At 49.0% G+C, this 22693-nt stretch overlaps 9 protein-coding genes across 9 annotated transcripts; 7 read left to right on the forward strand and 2 right to left on the reverse strand.

Annotated features, from left to right (window-relative positions):
• Window positions 1-1662: 1662 nt before the first annotated feature.
• Window positions 1663-2247, forward strand: SCP_1403060 (hypothetical protein; the record flags this gene model as incomplete). Its single annotated transcript, XM_027764010.1, has 4 exons — window positions 1663-1689; window positions 1750-1902; window positions 1952-2106; window positions 2175-2247. 4 exons carry the CDS (start codon window positions 1663-1665, stop codon window positions 2245-2247), a joined length of 408 nt encoding a protein of 135 aa, XP_027619811.1.
• A 418-nt stretch (window positions 2248-2665) lies between these two features.
• Window positions 2666-4869, reverse strand: SCP_1403070 (hypothetical protein; the record flags this gene model as incomplete). Its single annotated transcript, XM_027764011.1, has 3 exons — window positions 2666-3838; window positions 3896-4213; window positions 4267-4869. The coding sequence occupies 3 exons, from the start codon at window positions 4867-4869 to the stop codon at window positions 2666-2668; spliced, it is 2094 nt and encodes a 697-aa protein (XP_027619812.1).
• A 375-nt stretch (window positions 4870-5244) lies between these two features.
• On the forward strand, window positions 5245-7032 carry SCP_1403080 (hypothetical protein; the record flags this gene model as incomplete). Its single annotated transcript, XM_027764012.1, has 6 exons — window positions 5245-5460; window positions 5531-6028; window positions 6254-6415; window positions 6465-6629; window positions 6685-6854; window positions 6906-7032. The coding sequence occupies 6 exons, from the start codon at window positions 5245-5247 to the stop codon at window positions 7030-7032; spliced, it is 1338 nt and encodes a 445-aa protein (XP_027619813.1).
• Window positions 7033-8584: 1552 nt separating this feature from the next.
• Window positions 8585-9160, forward strand: SCP_1403090 (hypothetical protein; the record flags this gene model as incomplete). Its single annotated transcript, XM_027764013.1, has 1 exon — window positions 8585-9160. The coding sequence occupies one exon, from the start codon at window positions 8585-8587 to the stop codon at window positions 9158-9160; it is 576 nt and encodes a 191-aa protein (XP_027619814.1).
• A 770-nt stretch (window positions 9161-9930) lies between these two features.
• Window positions 9931-10710, forward strand: SCP_1403100 (hypothetical protein; the record flags this gene model as incomplete). The annotated part of the gene is made up of 1 exon (XM_027764014.1): window positions 9931-10710. The coding sequence occupies one exon, from the start codon at window positions 9931-9933 to the stop codon at window positions 10708-10710; it is 780 nt and encodes a 259-aa protein (XP_027619815.1).
• A 30-nt stretch (window positions 10711-10740) lies between these two features.
• On the forward strand, window positions 10741-13407 carry SCP_1403110 (Transposon Tf2-9 polyprotein; the record flags this gene model as incomplete). The annotated part of the gene is made up of 1 exon (XM_027764015.1): window positions 10741-13407. The coding sequence occupies one exon, from the start codon at window positions 10741-10743 to the stop codon at window positions 13405-13407; it is 2667 nt and encodes an 888-aa protein (XP_027619816.1).
• Window positions 13408-14275: 868 nt separating this feature from the next.
• Window positions 14276-14717, forward strand: SCP_1403120 (hypothetical protein; the record flags this gene model as incomplete). The annotated part of the gene is made up of 2 exons (XM_027764016.1): window positions 14276-14546; window positions 14701-14717. The coding sequence occupies 2 exons, from the start codon at window positions 14276-14278 to the stop codon at window positions 14715-14717; spliced, it is 288 nt and encodes a 95-aa protein (XP_027619817.1).
• A 1797-nt stretch (window positions 14718-16514) lies between these two features.
• SCP_1403130 (hypothetical protein) lies at window positions 16515-19503 on the reverse strand (the record flags this gene model as incomplete). The annotated part of the gene is made up of 5 exons (XM_027764017.1): window positions 16515-16531; window positions 16615-16752; window positions 16801-18496; window positions 18549-18866; window positions 18922-19503. 5 exons carry the CDS (start codon window positions 19501-19503, stop codon window positions 16515-16517), a joined length of 2751 nt encoding a protein of 916 aa, XP_027619818.1.
• A 402-nt stretch (window positions 19504-19905) lies between these two features.
• SCP_1403140 (hypothetical protein) lies at window positions 19906-21659 on the forward strand (the record flags this gene model as incomplete). The annotated part of the gene is made up of 8 exons (XM_027764018.1): window positions 19906-19914; window positions 19976-20125; window positions 20182-20290; window positions 20348-20799; window positions 20847-21008; window positions 21080-21232; window positions 21284-21459; window positions 21515-21659. 8 exons carry the CDS (start codon window positions 19906-19908, stop codon window positions 21657-21659), a joined length of 1356 nt encoding a protein of 451 aa, XP_027619819.1.
• Between the last annotated feature and the right edge of the window lie 1034 nt (window positions 21660-22693).

The following is a 22693-nucleotide window of genomic DNA, read 5'->3' on the forward strand; positions in this document are numbered from 1 at the left end:
CCATGCCACCTCGTAGCTCGCATACCAGTGGGCGGGCGAATGTCGATGTTCAAGAATATGCCTCTTCGGAAGACGACGAAGAACCCGGAGTGGAGTGAGGGAAGCACACACGCAAGCTGACGAAAAAGCAGAAACAACTAGGTGAAATTCCTCAGTTCTCGCTTGCAAAATTGAAGTACAGGGATTTCCCTTCCTGACAGGCCAGGAGAAGCAAGATACATTGATGAAGAAACTGGCACGCCTCGAGAAGGAAAATGCGAAGCTCAAGAAGAAGAGCATCACGGTGCAAGGTAAAGACACTGACCCCTATTTTTTCTTCTCCTGTCTCAACCCGGTGTCAAATAACGCAGCTAGACATGCCGATGACAATACTGATGAACGGGAGCACGTCAGTGAGCCAGAGTACGAGAGTGAAGAGGCGCAGAGTCCTCCACCGAACACTTATAAGTCCTCGGTAGGCTCAGGACTTATTATTTTCAATATTTCGGATGTAACTCGTTCCACCACAGTTCCAATCACGGGGTGTAGTGGATGTCACTCGTCCAGCACCCACGAAAGGTCGCCGAAAAGGCGATCCAAAGCCGGCGAATACTTCACATGCACACCCGCCCTCCTCGCAGGCCCTGGATATACTCAATGCCATAACCAATGCGACGCCGTTGACTGAAGTGCATTCTGTACGCGCGTCTCCGGAGGGGTTTTCCTCGTGTGACTTGCATCCATCCTCGCCGCTCTCTCCCCTGGCCACCTCGTTGCTTGGGGCATCATCAAGAGGGCGCCAAAACCGACCTCCCACGTTATCCCCTTTGCACCACTTTTCGCGTTCAAGTTTGTCACTTGGGCGGCGTTCTGCTTCACCACGAAGGCATCAAAGTTCACTAATCAGATGTACTGTTCTCTCCCTGAACAGATGCCGCTCACACTCCCCAGCTAGGTGCCATTTTGACCCGACAATCAGCCGCCATTCGCGCTCCCCAATCGGACGTTCTCGTTCCCTGACTCGACGCCGTGCACAATCTCCAACAAGATACCATCCCTCGAGCAGACCACCTAGCAGACCGGCTGCCGCTCCTCAGCATTCAACCAATGGGCCTCGAGGTCCCTCTGATACATCTGGAAATTCCTCATACAGTTCTCGACGTACCTCTGAGTCGGACAAGGTTCGCGAGCACCCTGGACGCAAGGAGCTCAGGTTTCGCAATGATCGTGTCCCCGAGGGTGATCCGAAGGTCAGCGACTATGAACCCCATGTCAAGAAGATGATTCTCACCGCTATCAATGACTTCCAATCGCGTGTGTGCACTAATGGCCCTTTCAGTGACCTCTCGGATCATGTCAAGTGGGCACATGAAGCATGGCGAAAGGTCTGCGTGGATGCCGATGAAGATTACGAACTCACAGATCGCTTACTGGGTTTAGTGCATTTTATTCACATCTATATACTCGCAAGCTTCCACTGATGTCATGCTGCTCGCCGTCCCTTCACACTCTGCTCGCTGACACAAAAAATTACATTCCTACCAATAGATCAAGACGCGCACCTCCCATGCACGCGGAACAATCAAGACAAAGGTTCATGAGGCTGTCCGCCTCACCCACGGGTTCTCCAGGGACAAGACGACACACGCTATACAGAGAAATGTCGGACTGTATACACATTTAATGGAAGAGAATCGGTTCCACTATAAGGTATGCGTCTGGAAGCTTTTCGTCTTGCGGATAACTTAGCGCTATATACTTCTTGTTTAGGATGTTGAGAACATTATCGGATTCGCGCAGAATAAGATCATCACGGACGTGATCCAGGCTGAATGGTTTCGGAGCAAGACGGATGTCGGCGTCATCTTCGAAGATCGGTTTTGCCCTATTCCATTTGAACTATTAGCACTATTGATGACATTAGTGAGTTCCTTTTACTTGTTATTATCGTTGCTAATGCAGAGTCTTGCAGATTGAGTTCTGCCTTGATGAGTATAGTAATGGCACCTGGACCCCAGCAGTTTTCGAGGAGAAGCACTGGAAGGACAAGTACGAAAAGCATCTTGTGGATGTTCAGGAATGGAGCAATCTCAATCCGGGCGTTGTTGCGAAGATCCGCAAGAAGATGTATGAGCGTGCCCGATAAGTGATCGATTACTCGCGCACTATGTATCTTATTCCCTTGAAGGTGTCAGACTGGAGCAGCGGCAGCGGCAGCACCTGCAGGCCTATCTGCGGAAGCTCGTCGCCGGGCACAACAGGAACTAGCTGGTCGAACTGGGGACACTGATAGTGAGCCGGAGGCTGAGCTTTAGGTTATTGAATTGTAGTAGTGAATGAACTATACCATCTTCTGATATATTCTGTGCCCGATGTTGAGAATGCAAGCTAGGGTGCAATCTAGCATAAGCGACATGTGTCCCTATTGAGTACTACCCGGTATTACATAGATGCTGCGGAGATGCTACCTAGCATTACAGAGGCTCGCGGGTGGCTACAGGTGCTTATATTTTCCGGGACTTGTCTACCAACCTACCGGGTCTACCTAGGCTACCTAGCCTCATGTACTGAAGTGATTTTTTCCTGATGTATCTGTATCTGTTGATCTGCCCTTCGCCTGAGTTTTTTTGGATCGTGGTGGTTCTGCCCACCGCAGATATACCTGAAACCTGTGAACGGCCTCCTGTCATGTCAACCAGGCTGTCATCTGCTTCAGGTAAGCCTTCTTGTTTGTTGCACTGTATGCACGCTTGGCGAAATCAATGTGAAGGCGCTCTGAGTTCTCAGTATTGAATCCATCCACTGTTCCAAGACTGCGAATGGACCCTCCATAGTGCTTTGCTGAATGGGCCTTTGGTATGTTGAAATCTTTCCGGATGCTCTTCTCCACAAAGACATGCTTGTTTGCATGAAATCCCTTCCAGGCAGCTTCAAGTTTGGCAATGGAATCATCAGTATGTGCCTCAAAATGAGCATAATAAATGAAGTCCAAGACGGAGCGCACTGCACAAAGAACAGCTGGGTCACTTGCTCCTATTATAACACCTAGGAAAACCTTCTCCATATTTTTGTATTCTGCGCCCATCCACTGTGAGATCAGTGATATGCCTTTGTTGAAGTGACGCAAATCTGGGTGAGTTGTCATAGCTTTAAAGCGTTGATCAATTTCAGCAGCATTTCCATTCATGCACTGAGTGACCCAGTTGACAAGATGATCTTTGAAGACACCCTTGTGTAACTGGTGGAGAATATCGGGGGTTATGCATGCAAAAATGTTACAGTGTGGCAGCTCCCTCCAGAATGGATCAATCAATTTCAGGCCCAAGTCCTTGAAATCATCTGGTTTGAGTCCTTGAGAGGCCTCCGACAGCACAGTTTCGATGACATCAGGGTCGCGCATAAGAGAGTGAAGTGGTTCTCCTCGCTGATTTGGACTGACAGTACACTTTGGACAGTGACTTTCACGACAACCTGAGACAAGACATTGCTCAGGGTGATCCGCAATGTATGCTGCCAGAATAGGGTACACTCTTCGCACACATCCGTTGGCACAGACCATCTCAATGCCATCCTTGCCTGCCTTGATCAAAGGGTCCAGAAGTGACCTCATGCATGAGTGGAATAGACGCACACCCTCAATTGATCTTTGCCCTTCTGAGAAGCATTCAAGCTTTGTGACTGAGAGATAGCCGATCAAGATCGTGGCATGTGCCGAGGGTTGACGTCGAGTCGACTTCCTGATGTTTCCAATGGAGAGGTAAACTGGCCATGCAGACTTGTCACCACTGAAGTTTGACAACTGCGTCTTGTTGGATGACAGAATCACAGGTGCAATTGTCGCTCCATCTGGCATTATTTCCTGGCACAAGGTCAGTTCACTGCCTGATACTATATTTGAGTGAATATCTGCATGTACCTGGAGGTCCCACCACCACTGGCCTGTCCATGTCTCATCATAGATCCTGGTGTCTCCATTGCAGTCTGCAAAGACTTTCTCTGGTGCATATCGTATCGCATCCTTGAATGCGGGATTGCCGATCAGTTCCTTGATGCATTCAACAGGATCACGCTTCCACAGTTCTAGGGTCTTTTTGCGAGGCTGACCCTTTTCATCCAGCAAATCACCAGTGACTTCCCAAGGCTCGCATGACCAGGAGGGCCCCTGTGGAAGTGCATCGATCTTCTGATAGAAGGCGCGCTTGTTATGGAATGACAGGTTCGTGCGTTCTCGGGTCTGAAGTTCTCATGTCAGTTTAGCTCACAGCCTGAGAGAATCAGCAGACTCACTATGGGTAAGTTTAGATAGTTATCGGTAGCTGTCTGACTGAGTCCCGCAGTCATTAGCCAGTGCGCGAGTTCCCACTCATCCCGACTGGCAAACGGATGCCAGGATTCTTCCCCTGCAGCTGCCTTCTCATCGCGCAGGGTTTCAAATTCTGTCTTCGCCTCACAAAGGACAGCAGCCACATCAAATTCTGGCGGGAAGTCTTGGATCCAGGGACATTTCAGTAAGCCCCTATACTCCTCATCTTCCACCTCCTCAACAGTCACACATCGTGAATGCGGCTGTGCAGGATGTTCCAGTTGTACTAATTCTTCTATCTCCATTGAAGTGCGTGTTTGCAAAGGAGGATCCACCGGTAGGTCTTCTGCATCGAATGGCAGTTCATCCACTTCCATCGACTCTTCACTACCATGACCATTCTCCGCATCACCACTGACCTCCAATTCTCCCTCCGGTACACGTGTGTTGACTATAACAGGTACGCGGCCCTTTTGCAGCTTCCGGTAGAAGGCTAGACGGCACGGCCGCTTTTGTGAGATGTGCGAGTGCAGGCTCTTGGTGCTTTTTTTGTGGTGATGGCAGAATGAGCAGACATAGTTTGGCATCTTGGGATATGAGAGAGTTTAGTAGAGAGGTGAGATTTCGCTGAATTTGCAACAGTTAAACCAGGTAAATGAACGCTGGCACCAGTCAACATGGCATGGCCACAGTGCGGTCATTCATTGTTTACATTTATGGCAAGTTCAACACTCAGTCACTCTGCTACTCCATTCACCATCATGCTGAAATGCAAACCACACACCTCTCCTGTTTCCGAGCCAACTGACTCTGAGGACTCCAGCATGGCATCAGAAGTTGAATGACCAAAGAAGACTGCAAAAACAACGAGAACATCTCCGTGCAACAAGCGGCCCCGTAAGGCTTCGAAGAAGCAGAAAGAGATAGGTGAGCACTCTGCGGCCTCACAGCTTGATCGTCATATGAATCTCTCTGCAGATGAACATGAAGCCATTGTCGCCCAGGTGCAAATCACAAAACTCCAGAAGAAGCTCACCAATGCGAACAAACAGCTCGCCAAGCAGAAGAAGGCGCTAGCTGTCGCACAAGCACCGACTGAAGATGACTTTGAGAGGATACCTGCTGAGGAGGAAGAGCCGGCCAGTGATGCTGAAATGGGCATCAACCTCATATCTTCAGTACGTTCTGTTGTTTGCTTATTAACACGAACTTACATCATTTTGATGGCGGCCATGCTACCGCCAATAGTTCAGAAAGGGCCCTGCTGTGACAATTCCCATTCAGAAGGCTAAACTAACTCGGCGCCCTCAAGTGACCCTTCAACACCTGCGTCGTCAAGGCTCAGTGCATGCGGTGGCCACACCGCCTACGCAAGCCTTGCAAGACCCGAACCGGCACTCGACGCAGTCCGACTCTCTGGCCACAGTGACAAATACACCCCTAGATCAGGATGACACTTCATCCATGCGCAACCATCCACCATCTCAGCCAATGGTCTTGGACTCCTCAGACCCGGAGAACATTGATGTCTGTGCAACTCCTACCCCCCGCACAACCACTCACAAGTGGCACTGCCCGATGGGAGGCTCAAATTCTCTTTCCGCATCAACTCAAGACTGCCCAAAGTCTTCCGCGGCACGCTCAGGTTCCTCACATGCCCCTGTCACAAAGGCATTGAAAGCCGCGGAATTCATCAACAATGAGTCTCCAAGCGGGCGTCCGAAGGCTTCTCAATACACAGATGACGTCAGGACTTTGCTGCTCAAGACATGTCACGAATTCGGCTGCCGCATCTGCGCAGTGGAAGGGTTCCCCGATACTGACATCACTATTCAGTGGGCCCGTGAACTTTGGTCCGAGACTTGTCGCACTCACGGAGAAGGAGAGGAGTATGAGTTGTCAGAGAGGATGATAAGCATCTTATGTCTTCTTTTCTCTGTTGTTGCGTGTTGAATCTGACCCCATCCACAGATTATAAGCCACAAATCAAATGCACGCGGAGACCTTATCAACGAGATTCGCAAGCATATTGCTGCCGCTTATGGATTTGTTCCTGGCGACAAACCAGCAGCTCAACGAAAGAACGTTAAGCTCTATCAAGGTCTGATACATGAATCAACATTCCATTACAAAGTACATTCTTTTCATCATTTCCAATTGGGCTGTTCTCTTATTCTTGTAGGACTTTGATCTGGACGTGGGAAGTCGTTCCGGCTTCCTGCGCAATACCATTGTCACGAAGTTGATCAAGGAATGTTTTTTCAAGAACAAGAACTCCGTCGGTATCAAATTTCGGAAGTACTTTGACCCGATTCGCACGCCGACTCTAGCTCTGTTGTTGACCGGGGTGCATAGACTCAGACTGTTGGCTCGATTTGAGGCTGCTCATATTTCATGGATAGGTTGAACACTGCATCAAAGAGTGGTCTACCGGCATTCATGCTCAGGTAGCATTCTCAGAATTTGAGAATAAGCCATGGTATCTGAACCACATGGAAGACATCACAAAGTGGGCGCGATCATCTCCTGGTGTTGTATGCAACCTGTGTAAGAAATGGCACGACCACGCTCGGTAAGGACTTGTTTTCGGCTTGCTCATGTCCCTCGATAACATTCTCTCCAGCCGTGCCACAGGTGTTGCAGATGATGATGCGCCAACTGGGCATTTGTCGGCCGCAGCAATCGAGGACGCACAGAAGGAGTTACAGGGACACACAGGGGAAATGGATAGTGAGGCGGAAGATGATTGATCATGTACTAGTTCCAGTTCTGATCCTTAGTATGATTTCTGCGCACTTAATTTATTGGTTTCATACATGCTTTGGAGTACTACTGTGAGCTATAGAGCAAGAATTCACCTCCTGAGCACCTGAACTAAGACTACTACTGAGCAGCCCATTGAAAATCGGTAGTGCTCCATAGCACTCGCTAGACACACGCGGCGACTGTTACAACGCTCCTCACTTGTGGCGCGTCTTTTCTTTTTCTTTTTCCTTGTTCCCTTTACGTTACCAGACCACATGATCCAACATGTGACTCATCGGAGCGCAACCTCCGATTCTTTACCCAGATGCCCAGAACCCCTAGTCTAGGGTTACACCGGATCCAACTCCGGACCTTGTTCTTATCACGCATGCAAGACGTGCATGTATGCCTCATCTTTACCTCGTTCTGATACACGACTCGTTATCCCCATTAGTATTGATTATCTCTCACGACCTTACTCAGCTTTCTCATACATATTACTTCCTCGCTGTTACCTTGCCCAGATATCGTTTCACCTTATCTAGCCAATGAACGATCTCGCATTACTGCGTAGTACTGCGGATACCTTTTGTATAAGTAGACAACCTTGTCGAGCTGGATCCCCATCTCGACCTGGTTACCATTAAACCAGCTTTTCACTTGCCTTTAACTGAAATCGACCGTTAGTAGCAGACAGCTACTACGAGTCATAAGAACGAACTCTGATCGACCTTCAGTGCGAGGACATCGCCAGAAGTGTCACTTAAACGGACTTGTGTCTTAGACTAAGACCCTGTCTCGTGACGACTCGACTTGACGCTCGTGTTTCGCTGCCGCGTAACATTAGGTCGAGATCTTATTACTCTCTGTGACTTCCTAAAGTCTAACAAATGAACTACCGACCGGACCGAACCTTGAAGACTGAACGATACACCTGATTCGATTGCTAAAGCACCGTTTGAGATTACTCTGTAATCGAGGTAGCTGAAGGGATAGACTGATCACTCATCTTCGGAGAGGGGTCTGTCCGAGAGACCAATAGGCTGAGGAGGCTGAGGTAATCACTCGAGCAATCAGCAAATAGGTGTACCAGTTTGAAGACAGAAGACACTCTATGGGCTTGTTAGCCGACGATGAACGAACCCACTTAGTTAAGGACGGTGTGCAGTCTACGTGTAGACGTAGGCCACACAGGGGAATTTATCCACGCTGGATTTGAACTTTATCAACCCGACTGCTCTTCCCAAGCAATACATCGATCTCCTCCCATCTCAGGCAGAGTGGGATGCACAGAGGAACGTACACGTTTTAAACGGACGACCTTTACTCATCAGACCAGATCAACACATTGATCACCCAAGTGGTGACTACGAAGCAGGCCTACCCCATAATGTTGGAGGGCTCGTACTATCACACATCGCAGACAGCGGCATACCTATCTCTTATCCAGGAGAAAGACCAGACGCCCCTTGGAACCTCCCTGTCCAGGATCCCGTACCCCAACCGATTCTTGCACCAATCATATCCGATTACATACCACCGATGGCTACAGTTATCATGGATGAAGGACGTCACCATGTCAGCCAGAAGGAACTTGGTTTTAGAAAACCCGAGATCTTCAATGGTTCAGACCGTTCGAAGCTTAGGGAATTTATAAACCAATGCAAGAATTACATGGCCGGAAATAGCCATGTCTACCAGGAGGACAATCAGAAGATCGCATTCGTGCTATCGCACATGCAAGGAGGAACAGCAGGATCATGGGCACAGAGCTTCATAGAAACGGAACTCACCAATAATGACTTCCTTTCTTATGGGAATTGGAAAGACTTCATTGCGAGTGTGAACAAAGCATTTGGCGATGAAAATATTGAAGAAACCGCTCGTACCTTGCTGCGTAACATCAAGCAAGGAACTCGTACTGCAGACGACTACATTGCCGAATTCCGATCGCTTGAATCCAAGGCGAAATTAGAAGATGCCGGAAATATCGAGTATTTCAAGTGGGGACTTAACGACCCACTCCGACAAAGGATATATGGGATGGAAAGCATGCCCAAGACACTTGACAAGTGGTACGAATATGCCTCGCAGTTTGATAACCAATGGAGATCTGCTCAGATCTTCAAGTGAGGAGCCACTATGACGACGCGAGGAAAGGGCCGATCTGTCCATCGTCCCTACTACTCGGCTTCTGCAAGGGATCCAAACGCGATGGATGTTGATCGTGTCAATATCTCGCGCTTATCCCCGGATGAGCGACAGAAGAGAATGAAAGAAGGATTATGTTTCCTATGCGGAAAGAAGGGCCATATAGCCAACGACAGACAATTTCACCCCCAGTCTGGAAGTTTCACCCATGCTAGAACGATACAGCCCGGGTTGGACACAGACACGATCACATGGATCAAGAAGATGTGAGAAGACCTCGCACAGAAGAAGGAGACATCGAAGGAAGAAACCAGAGAGGAACAGATCGCCTATGTGCGAAACATCTTCAACGACATGACTGATGAAGAACGAACCCAATTGGGTTTTTGAGACAACGGCCACTAGTAATACATGGACCATCACATCTTACCGTATCTCCCCTCGTTATTTGCAACACTAGCGGAAATTCAATCACTGTGAATATTTCGTTGAGAGAGAAGGAAGACGTTACAACAGAAGCCTTGATCGATTCCGGTGCAGCCGAAACGTTCATGAACATTCGTTTTGCGGAAGAAAACGATTTCATCAGATGGGAATTACCGAAACCAATTAAAGTCATAAATGCAGATGGCACACCAAATCAAATGGGCACCATTACTCATTATACCTGGAAGATGATGAAAATCGGAGGAAGGAAGACACTTACTCGCTTCCTCTTGACCAGCATTGGCAAAGAAAACATACTTCTCAGCATGCCGTGGCTTAAACGCCTCAATCCGATGATCAACTGGGAAACCGGTGACTTTTGGTTTGGTAAAGACGCCAAATGGCCACCGAAACCCACCATCGAAGAGGCACCAGATGAAGAAGTTTCGATTTTCAAGGAAGATGGACTCCCAGAGTTAATCACCACCGAAACTTCCCCTACCTCGTTTGGGCATTCAGAATCTATCAGAGAAATCATGGCCGATAACACTGAGCGTGGCGAGTTACCCGCAGTGCGGAATGATACCGAACCAGATGACCCACCATTAGAACCCCCTATGGATCAGCTCGATGACGACGATCTAGTTATATCCTATATCGCAGGAGAGCCAGTTATTGGGATATTTGAACCCATCAGGAAGGCGTCACCTTTGACGAATGAAGAGACTGAAACCGCAGTCTTCACCATACGAAGAGGCCCCGCCATTGGAAGAATGACACACAGTACTCGATCCCCATTATTCTGTAACGCACAGAATACGGTCTTTTACAAACCATCCGGTAAATCACAAGAATTGGCACAACAGGCACACAAGGAAGCATCAGCTGTAGACAAACCCAAAACCGTCGAGGAGTTGGTCCCCAACTACCTCCACGATTTGAAGTCCGTCTTTGAAAAGAAAGCAGCTGAATGCTTTCCAGAAACCAGGCCTTGGGACCACGCCATTGACTTGAAACCCAATTTTATTCCACGCGACTGTAAAGTCTATCCGTTATCGCTCAAAGAACAAGGAGCGATGGATGACTTCCTGGAAGAAAATCTGTGAAAAGGATACATCCGACCGTCGAAATCTCCTATGGCTTCACCATTTTTCTTCGTAGGAAAGAAAGACGGAGCACTACGTCCCTGTCAGGATTACCGATACCTGAATGAAGGGATGGTGAAGAACGCCTATCCTCTTCCGCTCATCTCTGACCTTATGGATCAATTCAAAGGCGCATCGATCTTTACGAAAATGGATTTACGCTCCGGATATAACAATGTCAGAATCAAAGATGGTGACCAATGGAAGGGCGCATTTAAGACAAATCGTGGACTTTTCAAACCTATGGTCATGTTCTTTGGACTCTGCAACTCCCCGGTGACTTTCCAAATGATGATGAACGCACTCTTCAAGGACATGATCGATGAGGGATGGATAGTCATTTACATGGATGATATCCTCATCTTCTCAAACGATTTGGAAGAACATCACATTCGAACCCGACGCGTACTCCAACGACTCAAAGACAACGACTTATTCCTTAAACCGGAAAAGTGTTTCTTTGATGTTAAAGAAGTCGAATTCCTAGGCATGATCATTCGAGAAAACTACATTGGCATGGACCCTATCAAACTTAAAGGAATCGCAGAATGGCCTGAACCAAGCACGGTAAAAGGTGTTCGCTCTTTCCTAGGGTTTGGAAACTTCTATCGGAAGTTTATTGCCAACTTCTCGGATATTGCCAAACCATTGACGAATCTTACGCGCACTGCCGCTGGATCTCCACCTTTTGAATGGACAACAGAATGTCAGACAGCTTTCGACACATTGAAGCAACGATTCAGTACCGCCCCAGTACTGTTACTGCCTGACAAGGCAAAACCCTTTATTGTTGAATCTGACGCTTCCAAGTTTGCTACGGGTGCAGTTTTACGCCAAGCCGACATCAATGGAGACCTCCATCCTTGTGCCTACATTTCACAGATGCTCAACTCAGCTGAACGGAACTACAAAATCTACGACCGTGAACTCCTCGGAATCATTCGAGCCCTCACTGAATGGTGCCATTATCTTGAAGGCTCTCCCCATCCCGTCGAAGTTCGCAGTGATCACAAGAACCTCACGTACTTCCGTACAGCTCAGAAGTTAAACCGCCAACAAGCACGATGGAGTCTCAAATTATCACAATTTGATCTTCACCTCATCCATGTCCCTGGCACTCAGATGATCCAATCTGATGCGCTATCTCGTCGCAATGGACTCGATGACAGTGAAAGTGACAACGAAGATCGTGTTCTTTTACCCAACGCACTATTCGTGCGATCCATTTCCCCGACACTATTCGACGAAATCAGAAATCACGCAGCAAAAGACCTCATTGTTCACGAAGCCCTCGAAGCGATTGCGCACAAAGGGCCATTCCCCATGAAATCATCACTTTCCAACTGGGAAGTTCGCGATGGTGTCATCCTCTACAAGGGAAAGATTTACGTTCCACCATCCGAAACTCTTCGTCATGACCTCGTTCGACTACATCACAACTCCCCTGCCATGGGTCACCCTGGAAAGTTTAATACTCTTGAACTGTTACGTCATGAATTCTGGTGGCCCGGCATGTATACATTTGTCTACAATTATGTTGAAGGCTGTGCCGCCTGTCAACAAATGAAACCGAATACTCATCCAACTCGTATTCCTTTGGAACCAATTCCCGCCGACCCACACGCATTACCATTTTCCTGTTGTACCACCGATTTTATTACCGACCTCCCCGTTTCCAACGGTTTTGATTCAATTATGGTCGTAGTAGACCATGACCTTATGAAGGGGGTGATTCTTACACCCTGCCTCAAAACGATCACAGCCGAAGGAACGGCCAAGATTTTTCATGACAAAGTATACTCGCGATTTGGATTACCCAACCGAATCATCTCGGATAGAGAACCTCAATACGCATCCAAGGTCTTCCAAGAGTTAAATCGACTACTCCAGATCAGATCATCAATGAGCACGGCTTATCACCCTCAGACGGACGGAGAAACAGAGCGAGTCAACCAGGAGCTGGAAATCTATCTTCAACTCTATTGCGGAAACAACCCTGAAACATGGGCCGACCGCCTGCCAGACCTCGAGTTTTGTCATAACACAAGGGAACACTTGGCACGGAAGATGAGCCCATTCCGCATCATGATGGGATATGAACCACGTGGGCTCCCTTCCGTATTTCCGACCACGAACATTCCATCGGTTGAATCCAGGCTTGACATGTTGCAGAAGATAAGACTAGAAGCACTAGCCATGCACGAGTTAGCCCGACAACAGATGGCGGACCGAGTCAGACAAGGATCGCCGAAGTTTACACTAGGACAGAAGGTCTGGCTAGACTCGAGGAACCTGAAGGTCAATTACGCCTCGCGCAAGATAGCACCAAAGCGTGAGGGGCCATTCGAAATTGTCGAAGTCATCGGACCAGCCAACTATCGTCTCAAACTCCCGAAGACCTGGCGAGTTCATTCCGTATTCCACGCCGCCCTTCTATCTCCTTATCGCGAAAACGACATACATGGTCCGAATTACGTGAACCCACCACCTGATGTCGTTGATAATGAAGAAGAGTACGAAGTCGAAGCCATCCTGAATCACAAGACATACCGAGGTCATCTGAGGTACTTAGTCAAGTGGAAGGGATATTCTTCAGCAGAAAACTCGTGGGAACCTACCCACAATTTACAGAATGCCAAGCGAATCCTCGATGCATAAAAGGACCAGGGGAATCCAGTAGAGGAGAAGAAACCCGGAATGACTACCACGACGGTTTTCCTCATCATCTTCCTAATCGTCCTCCACTGCACAACCCTCACTTTTCTTTGGATCATCCACCGAATCCTTATCAGACGACTTGTCGAACACACACTCTTCACGCGAGACAGCCCGCACGCTAACGGCTGGGGTGATCAGAACGATGCCTGGAACTGATCAGGCAGCTCTTATCTCTGTGGGAATACTCTTTATCGTCCAATGGATTTTCATCTATTTGATTATTACCCAGATCCACGACATTCTATTTCACATCACAGATAACCGCGATCCCCTTAACGACCGAAAGGTATAAAAGGAGGAGAAGACGACATATCATCAATGCCCACTTCCGCTATAGACGACCTTGTTCACAATATACTCACTGAAGTCGCCTCCACAATTATGAGCATACCCGCATCGCCTACGCTTGTCAATGGAGTACCCTCTCGAGCGCAGACACCCTTTATCTGCGCTTCATCACCCTCACCTTCTATCGAACTCAGTCACGCATTGGACGAACAAGAATTTGCCACATGTCTGGTCTCGGCTATCCATGTTCCTGTCGACTTCACAGATATCCTTGTCGCCTTACGAAATCGCCCGCAAGATCGACAAGCGGTGGTTTCCATGCAACGAGCATTAGAAATGGTCGAGTGGATGCAGACGGCCAGACAAGAGCTCATCGCAGCAGAGGAAAGGACGAGTAGAGCCCGAACCAGAGTCGACCAAGTCTGGTTGTTGATGCACAGTACAGTCACTCGTACAGCACAGGAGATTTGGAGGGAGCATGGGGATGAAGACATCAGACACATCCTCGGATACACCACTAATGGAATACCCGCGTCCACTCCTTGCTCGTCGCCAGAACCAATTCCCGTTCGACCTCGCCCTCCTCGTTCGCATGTACCCAGTGGACGATCTCCGTTATCACAACCATCTTCCTCGACCACATCCACTTCCTCACATCGCATTCATCCCTACATGGATGGACGTATCCCCGAACAAGGATCACGAACCAACTGGCGGACATGCTACAGATGCGGAGGAGATCATTATGTCCGCGACTGCCCCCGACGACGATGAAAATCACAATATTTCTTGTGGGACAAGAAACGTTAGACGGGAGCTGATGTTACAACGCTTCTCACTTGTGGCACATCTTTTCTTTTTCTTTTTCCTTGTTCCCTTTACGTTACCAGACCACGTGATCCAACATGTGACTCATCGGAGCGCAACCTCCAATTCTTTACCCAGATGCCCAGAACCCCTAGTCTAGGGTTACACCGGATCCAACTCCGGACCTTCTTCTTATCGCGCATGCAAGACGTGCATGTACGCCTCATCTTTACCTCGTTCTGATACACGACTCGTTATCCCCATTAGTATTGATTATCTCTCACGACCTTACTCAGCTTTCTCATACATATTACTTCCTCGCTGTTACCTTGCCCAGATATCGTTTCACCTTATCTAGCCAATGAACGATCTCGCATTACTGCGTAGTACTGCGGATACCTTTTGTATAAGTAGACAACCTTGTCGAGCTGGATCCCCATCTCGACCTGGTTACCATTAAACCAGCTTTTCACTTGCCTTTAACTGAAATCGACCGTTAGTAGCAGACAGCTACTACGAGTCATAAGAACGAACTCTGATCGACCTTCAGTGCGAGGACATCGCCAGAAGTGTCACTTAAACGGACTTGTGTCTTAGACTAAGACCCTGTCTCGTGACGACTCAACTTGACGCTCGTGTTTCGCTGCCGCGTAACAGCGACTACAGTATACTATCGGGACCATGCGGGTGACTCTGGAGGTTTAGGAAGATGGGGACTTTCCTATCGCGCTATCACTGCTACAGAGGCTACATAGGTCTACCTAGCAAAGCCGATTTTTCCTGATGGATTGGAGCGACCAATCCGGCGAAGTGCACCACGAAATGCAGCATAGAGCGAGATACGAAGACCGCGAGGAGGCGAGGGGATCCGAGATGTCGAGCTACTCCATTACATATTTGGTCTACAAAAAATATTCACAGGGCCATAGCCTGCCATGCGTGCACATGGAAAGCATTTGGGAGGAGGGAAGTATAACGGCCATGCCGGCGGAAGTCACGGAAGTACACAGAGGTGAGCCGTTATGCTCGGAGAGGTTCCAGGAATTCGGACGGAGGAATCATGAACAATATTAATGGGAATGGACACTTGTGCATTGATTCAATGGGATACAAACGGGCGGGGCGCGAGCTATAACCCATGCTGACTAAGAATGTCCGTGCGCGATTGTAAGTAGGACTTTCTGTACATACAAGGTAGCTAGCATACCGAATAAAGAAACTAAGAACAGACCGTGCATCATCGAGAAATCATTGGCCGTGTTCGGACACGTAACGGCATCGCCGTTATATCACCTCCTTCCTAAGGGCGAGCGGCACGCGAGGCTCAGCTGTGCGGGTCGGGAAATGCGACCGGAGCATGTCATTGTTTGTGACGGCAGCTCATAGACCTGGCGCAGGTTCTCATCTGGAAAAACCTCAGAGGCGGTAGCTCCAGGCGACCGATCATAGTGATCGGTATCACGATGGCATGCCTGTATCTCGGGGCACTTCTCCGAGCATTCACTGTAGCTATTGTAGCCTTCGCTCGATGATCTATAGCAGTAGCAGGGGCATGTACAGTCAGCCATGGCTTTGTAGACTATATGCTGTACATGGCAGTATATGATACTCCACACATTACCACCTCTACCACCTACCTCCGCCTATGCATATTCTTTCCCCTATGAGCCTTCGCCGTGCCCGATGCTGCCGCCATCACACTCGCATTCGTGTCCTCAGTCGCAAGCACTGCATGCAGGGACATACGGGGTGGCGGGCTGGCGCGACATCCATCCAACGAACGCACGGGTGCGAAAATGTAAGGAGCGCGATACGACCTTTGTGGACCAGCCGTTGGGCCTTACGTCTCCGCGCAGCTGCCAGTACTTCTGTAAAACATATGACCATTAATAAAAGGGTTTAAGTAAAATGTCAACGCCTTTTTATAGACATTGTCAGTAGTCCAAGTGTTATCAATACTGGTACCACACTTCGGAACCAAGTGACATGGCCGCATGAGATCATTGACATGGACGATCTCCGCATTACGTGCATGATTGTGAGTGGACTGACTGATTTGATACATGTTGAGTGTAGAGTCTGGTTGCGGCCAAAACTCGGTGAACCACTCGACATATGCGAGAGGGTGCAGATAGGCTCCAAACTGACGTGGGAGGCAGAATATGGCACGGACTTGCCCTACTTGTAGACCTGTGACAGATTCAGCAATGCACCAGCAACACATTAAGAGGGACGTACCTTTGAACCCACACTTCTTGATTGTGCCGCGATCTGTGTAAACCAGTGCCATGTCAAAGTGTGCAGGTGAGCCCGGCTTGCGCCCTGTGGATGAGGGTGGAACTGAAGGGACAGCACGAATTCTCATGCGGCTGTGCTTGTCACCGATAACGGGATTGAAAGGCATCTCGACGACCACCTGGTTGTAAACATCGAAATGGTCCTGTGCACCAGGAATGATTATGTTATGGGGTAGGTGTTTCTGCAAGAATGATTTCAGTGCAGGGAGAAAGTCGCCTGCTCCATGCACTTGCTGCAAGTATTCAACCGATGTCCTCGGTTTTGGGCATGTCTTTGCAAGCTTATGCACAGGCTCTGTGTCAACTGATATTGATGGTGGTGGCACTACATCAGCCTCCTCTGGCTCGGCGTCTGTGTCATACCCTTCATCGACCTGAACGGAAATTCGTTGCACAGCTGGAGTTGTACTGTAAACACGGGTGGCCCACGCCAGGTACGCGCTGCGTTGGTAGATGGCTTCCTGGCGCTGGAGCCATAATGCCATCTGTTCCTCGTAATCCTGCCTATTGCTTGCCCGGTAGGCCTCCTTGGCATAGTCGATGTGCAAGCGTTCCGGCAGCTCTGTGTTGAAGCCATCAGGAGTACCGTATAGTTGGATGGCATTGACATAGTGCTGCAGTGCATGAAGTTTTGGAATGTTGAAGTGCGAACGCACCTCGAAGTCGATCAAGATCTGCTTGTGGTCATGAAATGTTTTTAGACACGTGTCAAGGCATGCAAGGGTGGCGGTGGTGTGAAGGCGCAACTGGGAGTAATAAATAAAGTCCAAAAGTGCCCGTGCAACTGTGAGAACTTCCTCTGGAACAGCACCTGCCAACAACGCGACAAAAATGCATTGCATCTCCTTGTGCTCAGTTCCCGTCCATTGCGTGATGGTATTAATCCCTTTCTTGAAGTGCCTCAAGCCCGGATACCCTGCAAGTGCTTTGAATCGCCGGTCGATCTCCTCCTCCCTGGCGATGGCGATGCACCAACTGACCAAATGGTCCTTGAAGACACCTTTGTGTAGCTGGTGCAGGAGGTCTGGGGTGAAGCACGCAAAGATGTTGCAGTGGGGAAGGTTGTGCCAAAAGGGTTTGTACACGGTGCACAGGCCTTCGCCTTTGAATGCAGCAGGTTCCAGACCTTTCTTCTGCTTTTGCAAGGTGTCGTATGTCTCGTCGGGATCTTGGAACAGCAGTGTATCCAGCATTTCACTGTGCTCCCGCGGATTCACAATACAGCGGGGACAGCGGTTTTCGCTGCAACAAGCGACGAGACACTGTTCTGGGTAATCAGCGATATAGGAGGCAACAATGGGGTAGATTCGTCGGATGAAGGAGTCGGCACATATCATGTCCACCCCATCCTTACCGGCTTTCACTAGCGGCACGAGAAGCAGCGACATGCAGTGGTGAAACAGGCAGTATCCTGCAAGAGAGTGTGAGTCTTTTGTAAAGCACTCTAGCTTCGACACAGGTAGGTAGCCTATCAGAATCATTGCGCGTGCAGACGACTGACATCTGGTCTCCTTCGAAATGTTGCCAATGCTCAAGTACACAGGCCACGCAGATTTATCCCCACAAAACTGAGTGAGTTTTGTCTTGTCTGAGGACAAGATCACTGGGGCGATGACCACGCCTTCGGGCAGTTTATCCTACAAAAGGTAAGTGTTCTGTGCATGTGCAGAGATCATGATCTGATCCAACCTGTGTTTTCCACCACCAATCACCTGTCCACATCTCGTCGTAAATACGACGAGCTCCTTCCTTGTCAGTGAATACCTTTTCGGAAGTATATGCCATTGAATCCTTGAAGAGCGGGTTCCCAATCAGCTCCTTGATGCACTCGACTGGGTCGCGAAGCCAAAGTTCCACCTCTTCCTTCAATACCTCACCATTCTCTGCCACAGCATTCCCTTGGACGACAACTTTCTTGCAGGACCACGCGGGACCAGTAGGTAATTCATCGACCTTCTGAAGAAATGCGCGAGTATTGTGGAAGGATGGCTGCATGCACTTCTTCATCTGCCTCATTTCAGACCATGCAAAGTGATGTGCAAACCACTGGCAGAGTACTCACAATTGGTAAGTCCAGATATTCATCTATCCTGTTCTGCCCCAGATGCTTCATTAACCACTCCGCCAGTTGCCATTCCTCCTCGTCTGAAAAGGGGGCATACTCGCTGGTCTGCATTTCCCGTGCTTCCTCATGCTGCCTCTCGAACACCATCTTCCCCTGCACTTGGACCATTGCAACCGGACGACAGCTGTAGTTGGTGTAGAAGCGCCCCGCTGGAATGTCATCTTCATCGGGTACGTCTTCAACTCGCGCACACTTGGAGGTGCGCGCGTTCAATTCCTCGGTTTCCTCTTCATCTGGAGACAGCTCCCATACAGGAGCAGGAATATAGCTGTCAAAGGTGGAATTACAGTTTCCAGGGGGACCGTCAACTAGCGACACCATGACAGGTTCCTCAGGAAGCGTGTGGTAAGTCTTTTCTTCCTGCTCCTCTGTGTCGAAAACGGAAACTGTCTCTGTCTTTTTGGCGATGGTATCCTCCCATTTACGGCGACATTCTCGACGGCTGCTGATGTGTCTCTTCAGCCCACCCAAGGTAGGTAGTTCTCTAAAACAAAAGTTACAGCAGTGCGAAGCTGACATGATCGAAGCAGGAAGCCCTCCCAGTCTGCCAGATATCATCAGGGGGCCGAATGTGTCTCCTCGGACTGTGGTGCCAACTCCTGTCCATGCATGCGGCCGAGATGGCGACATCGATCTCGCAGAATCCAGGGCTCCCGATGACTCCGGAACTGGACATGGCGTGACCTTGTTGAATCCGGTTCAACCAACTGCATAAGGTTTGGGAGAGCGTGTTATTGACGCGTTCTTTGCCCCGGTTGTAGGATAAATACTCTTGTCAGCTTCCTCAATTCCGCAACCCACCGCTGTTCTCCTCTCTGCACTCATCTTCCATTGTGATGTCGACCCAGTCAGCACGTGCACTTCCCGCTCGCCAGCGCCGTCTCACAGAGAAGGAAAATTAATGTGGTAAGTATATCTTAAATGTTCACCGTAGGATAGTCTCTTACTGGAATACTCTGACCTCTACCCACCCCTTCCGGTTACCGAGAAGGTGGATGCTATACGCCGCAAGGTGGAGAAAGTAAAGAAGGCTGAGAAAGCAGAGCGTCGTGCACGGCTTCACCAGCAAGAAGCGAATGGGGAAGAAGTCAACGAAGATGAAATTGAACAGTCCGATGTGGATGACGTTGAAGACTACATGGTAAGTCGAGCCGATACACGTTGTTACTCAACTTACTGGTGTTGATGACTGCTCAGTTCACGGACCGCACTGTGACCACAAAGCTCTCTGCCAAGAAGGCTCTTCCTTATCGTGCAGACAGACTCCCTCTTGCTGCTACCACCAACAAGGGGCGCAGGAACACAGGTATGTACTTCTGTCCGATATTTCTTCAAAGCTCATGATTCATCTGATTCATTCCAGATGAGACTCCCCCACTGGTTGTGCCCAGTGACGATGATCGCAATGACGATGATGAGCCCGTTGTCATACGTCGCCATGTCCTGAAGGCAAATGTCACTCGCATTGTGATCGAGGACAACGTGGATGCTGTCACCATCACACTGTCCGCTTTCAAGAAGCGCGGATGTGATGATGATAATGACGATGGCAGCGATGGCGAGTGTGATGGCCCCATGCAGCCTAAGTATCAGAAGGGCTCCGATGGATCAAGCCGTCCGAGGGTGAAGGACTTTGATGATGCCACTCAGGAGGTCCTCACAATCACGATTGCGATCTTTCGGTGCATGGTTAGCACGGAGGCTCCCTTCCCGGACACCAGTACATTCGAGATCGAGATGGCGCAGCAAGCCTGGAAGAAGGCTTGCGAGCAGACAGGCCTCAATGTTATGGTGATGACCACATTAATCAAAATGGTATTTCATCCGTCTTTACTGGTGCATTGACTGACCTTCCATAATAGATCATGAAGCGCACATCTCACATTCGCGGTGAGTTGAAAACGAAGGTCCGTGGCATTATCCAGTCATTCTACGGCTTCCAAAGTGGCGAGAACAAGAGCGCTATCTTGCGCAACTGCCAGCGCGCTGAGGACCTCAAGGATGGATATTCTTTTGTATATGAGGTCTGTCTACTCCTTTTTTATACGCACTTGTGTCTGAGAATCTTATTTTCATCTTTCATCTCACTCCACAGGATCCGGCCATGAAGAAGGGCCTCTACAAGTCGGAGATCATCCAGATGGTGATCAACGACATGTGGTTTGCCAACAAGCATGATGAGGGTGTGCGCTATCATGGGTACTTCAACCCAATGCCCGTGGTGACTATTGCATTGGTCCTCGCTGCAGTAAGTGCATGCATTCTTCATTGTATTGTTGCTTATGTCTACAACATCTAGGTGGAGTGCGGCATCGATGAATGGGCCACGGGTATCAAAGAAGATGTCCCGTTCACTGCCGCCAGCTATAAGGAAGTTTATCAAGCCCACCTTCATTGCCTACATGACTTTGAGAAGCATACCATCAATTATGGCATCCTTCGCAAGCGGTGCAACTTATGGCATGGCAATGCACGGTACACCCTGAACCTTCCTCTGACTGCTGTACAGTACTGATGGTTGATTTGACAGCTTCCATTCTGGTGCCGAGCCGATCAGCAAAACGACAGTGCCTGCACTCGATATGTCTGCATTTGAGGCTGCTATTCGCGAGTGGGAGGAATCCGAGACCAACGACAGTGACAACGAGGCGGTACCTGGCATGGAAGGCGCTTGATAATGGTGATGACAAGTTATCATTAGAATCTAAGAAAGTTGGCCACTAGTATTATTACTACCTTAGCCTAATGAGTAGAATGCAAATCATATCTGTTTTATGAAGCAAAGTAAGCCAGAAGGGAATTTAGTCATGCTACAGGGGAATGAACCGGATATTATATTGATATGTCTTTCTACGTCGCACTACTCAGCTACTGCAGAACTGCTGTAACATACGCTCGCGGGGAGGTATGCAAGCTATAGCCTGCTATGACATTCCCGCGCGATCCTACAATGGGCTACGGTGTTGTCATGTGATGCTACATGATGCTACAGATTTGAGGGTTGATGACACAGATATGCGGACTACTACAACTATGGACCCCTACAGAATCAGGGGAATTTTTCCTGATGCTGACACATCGGCGGGGGCGACGAAGGTCGCAGGGCAGCGGCAGGTTTGGCAGGAGCGCAGGGGACGGGCATGGGAGGAGCACAGGAGGAGCGCGGACTGCGGGGGTGCCTTTTGTGGGAGGTGGTGGTGTTGTGGGACTTAGCCCAGGGTCCTAAACCTGTAGTGAAGTCAGTTGGCTAGGCGAGTGCAAGGGCCTCTCTACGACCAAAGTTGATGGAGCAAAAGCCATTGGCTCAAGTCACCTCTAAAAATACACCTTTAGAATTTATTAGAACGAAATATTCTCTGGATCTTCCTGAAACTTTTATAGTATGATGGTGTAGCCTATAGAATACTTGACCTATTTTTACAGAGGAATCCGGAGGACAGAGAAAATCGTAGGAAAGATTTGGCACTACTGTACCGTTTGGCATATCCGGGTCAACGATACTACTAATAAATTTGGCCTCTGTTCTATCCAGACTTAACTGATTTAGGGGTGTTCACGGAGTTCCAAAACCTTATGCCGGTCTGGCAGCTTAGTCATAAATCATCTCCGACAAATGGAATATCTATTTCAGGAAGGTTGTCAGGGACTAAACTCACTGCCGAGGTCAGCCGAAGAGTTCTAAATGTGTAGAAACCGCCGGGTTGCTATC

Source organism: Sparassis crispa, assembly GCF_003851025.1.
Source record: "Sparassis crispa DNA, contig_000013F, whole genome shotgun sequence".
Taxonomy (NCBI): domain Eukaryota; kingdom Fungi; phylum Basidiomycota; class Agaricomycetes; order Polyporales; family Sparassidaceae; genus Sparassis; species Sparassis crispa.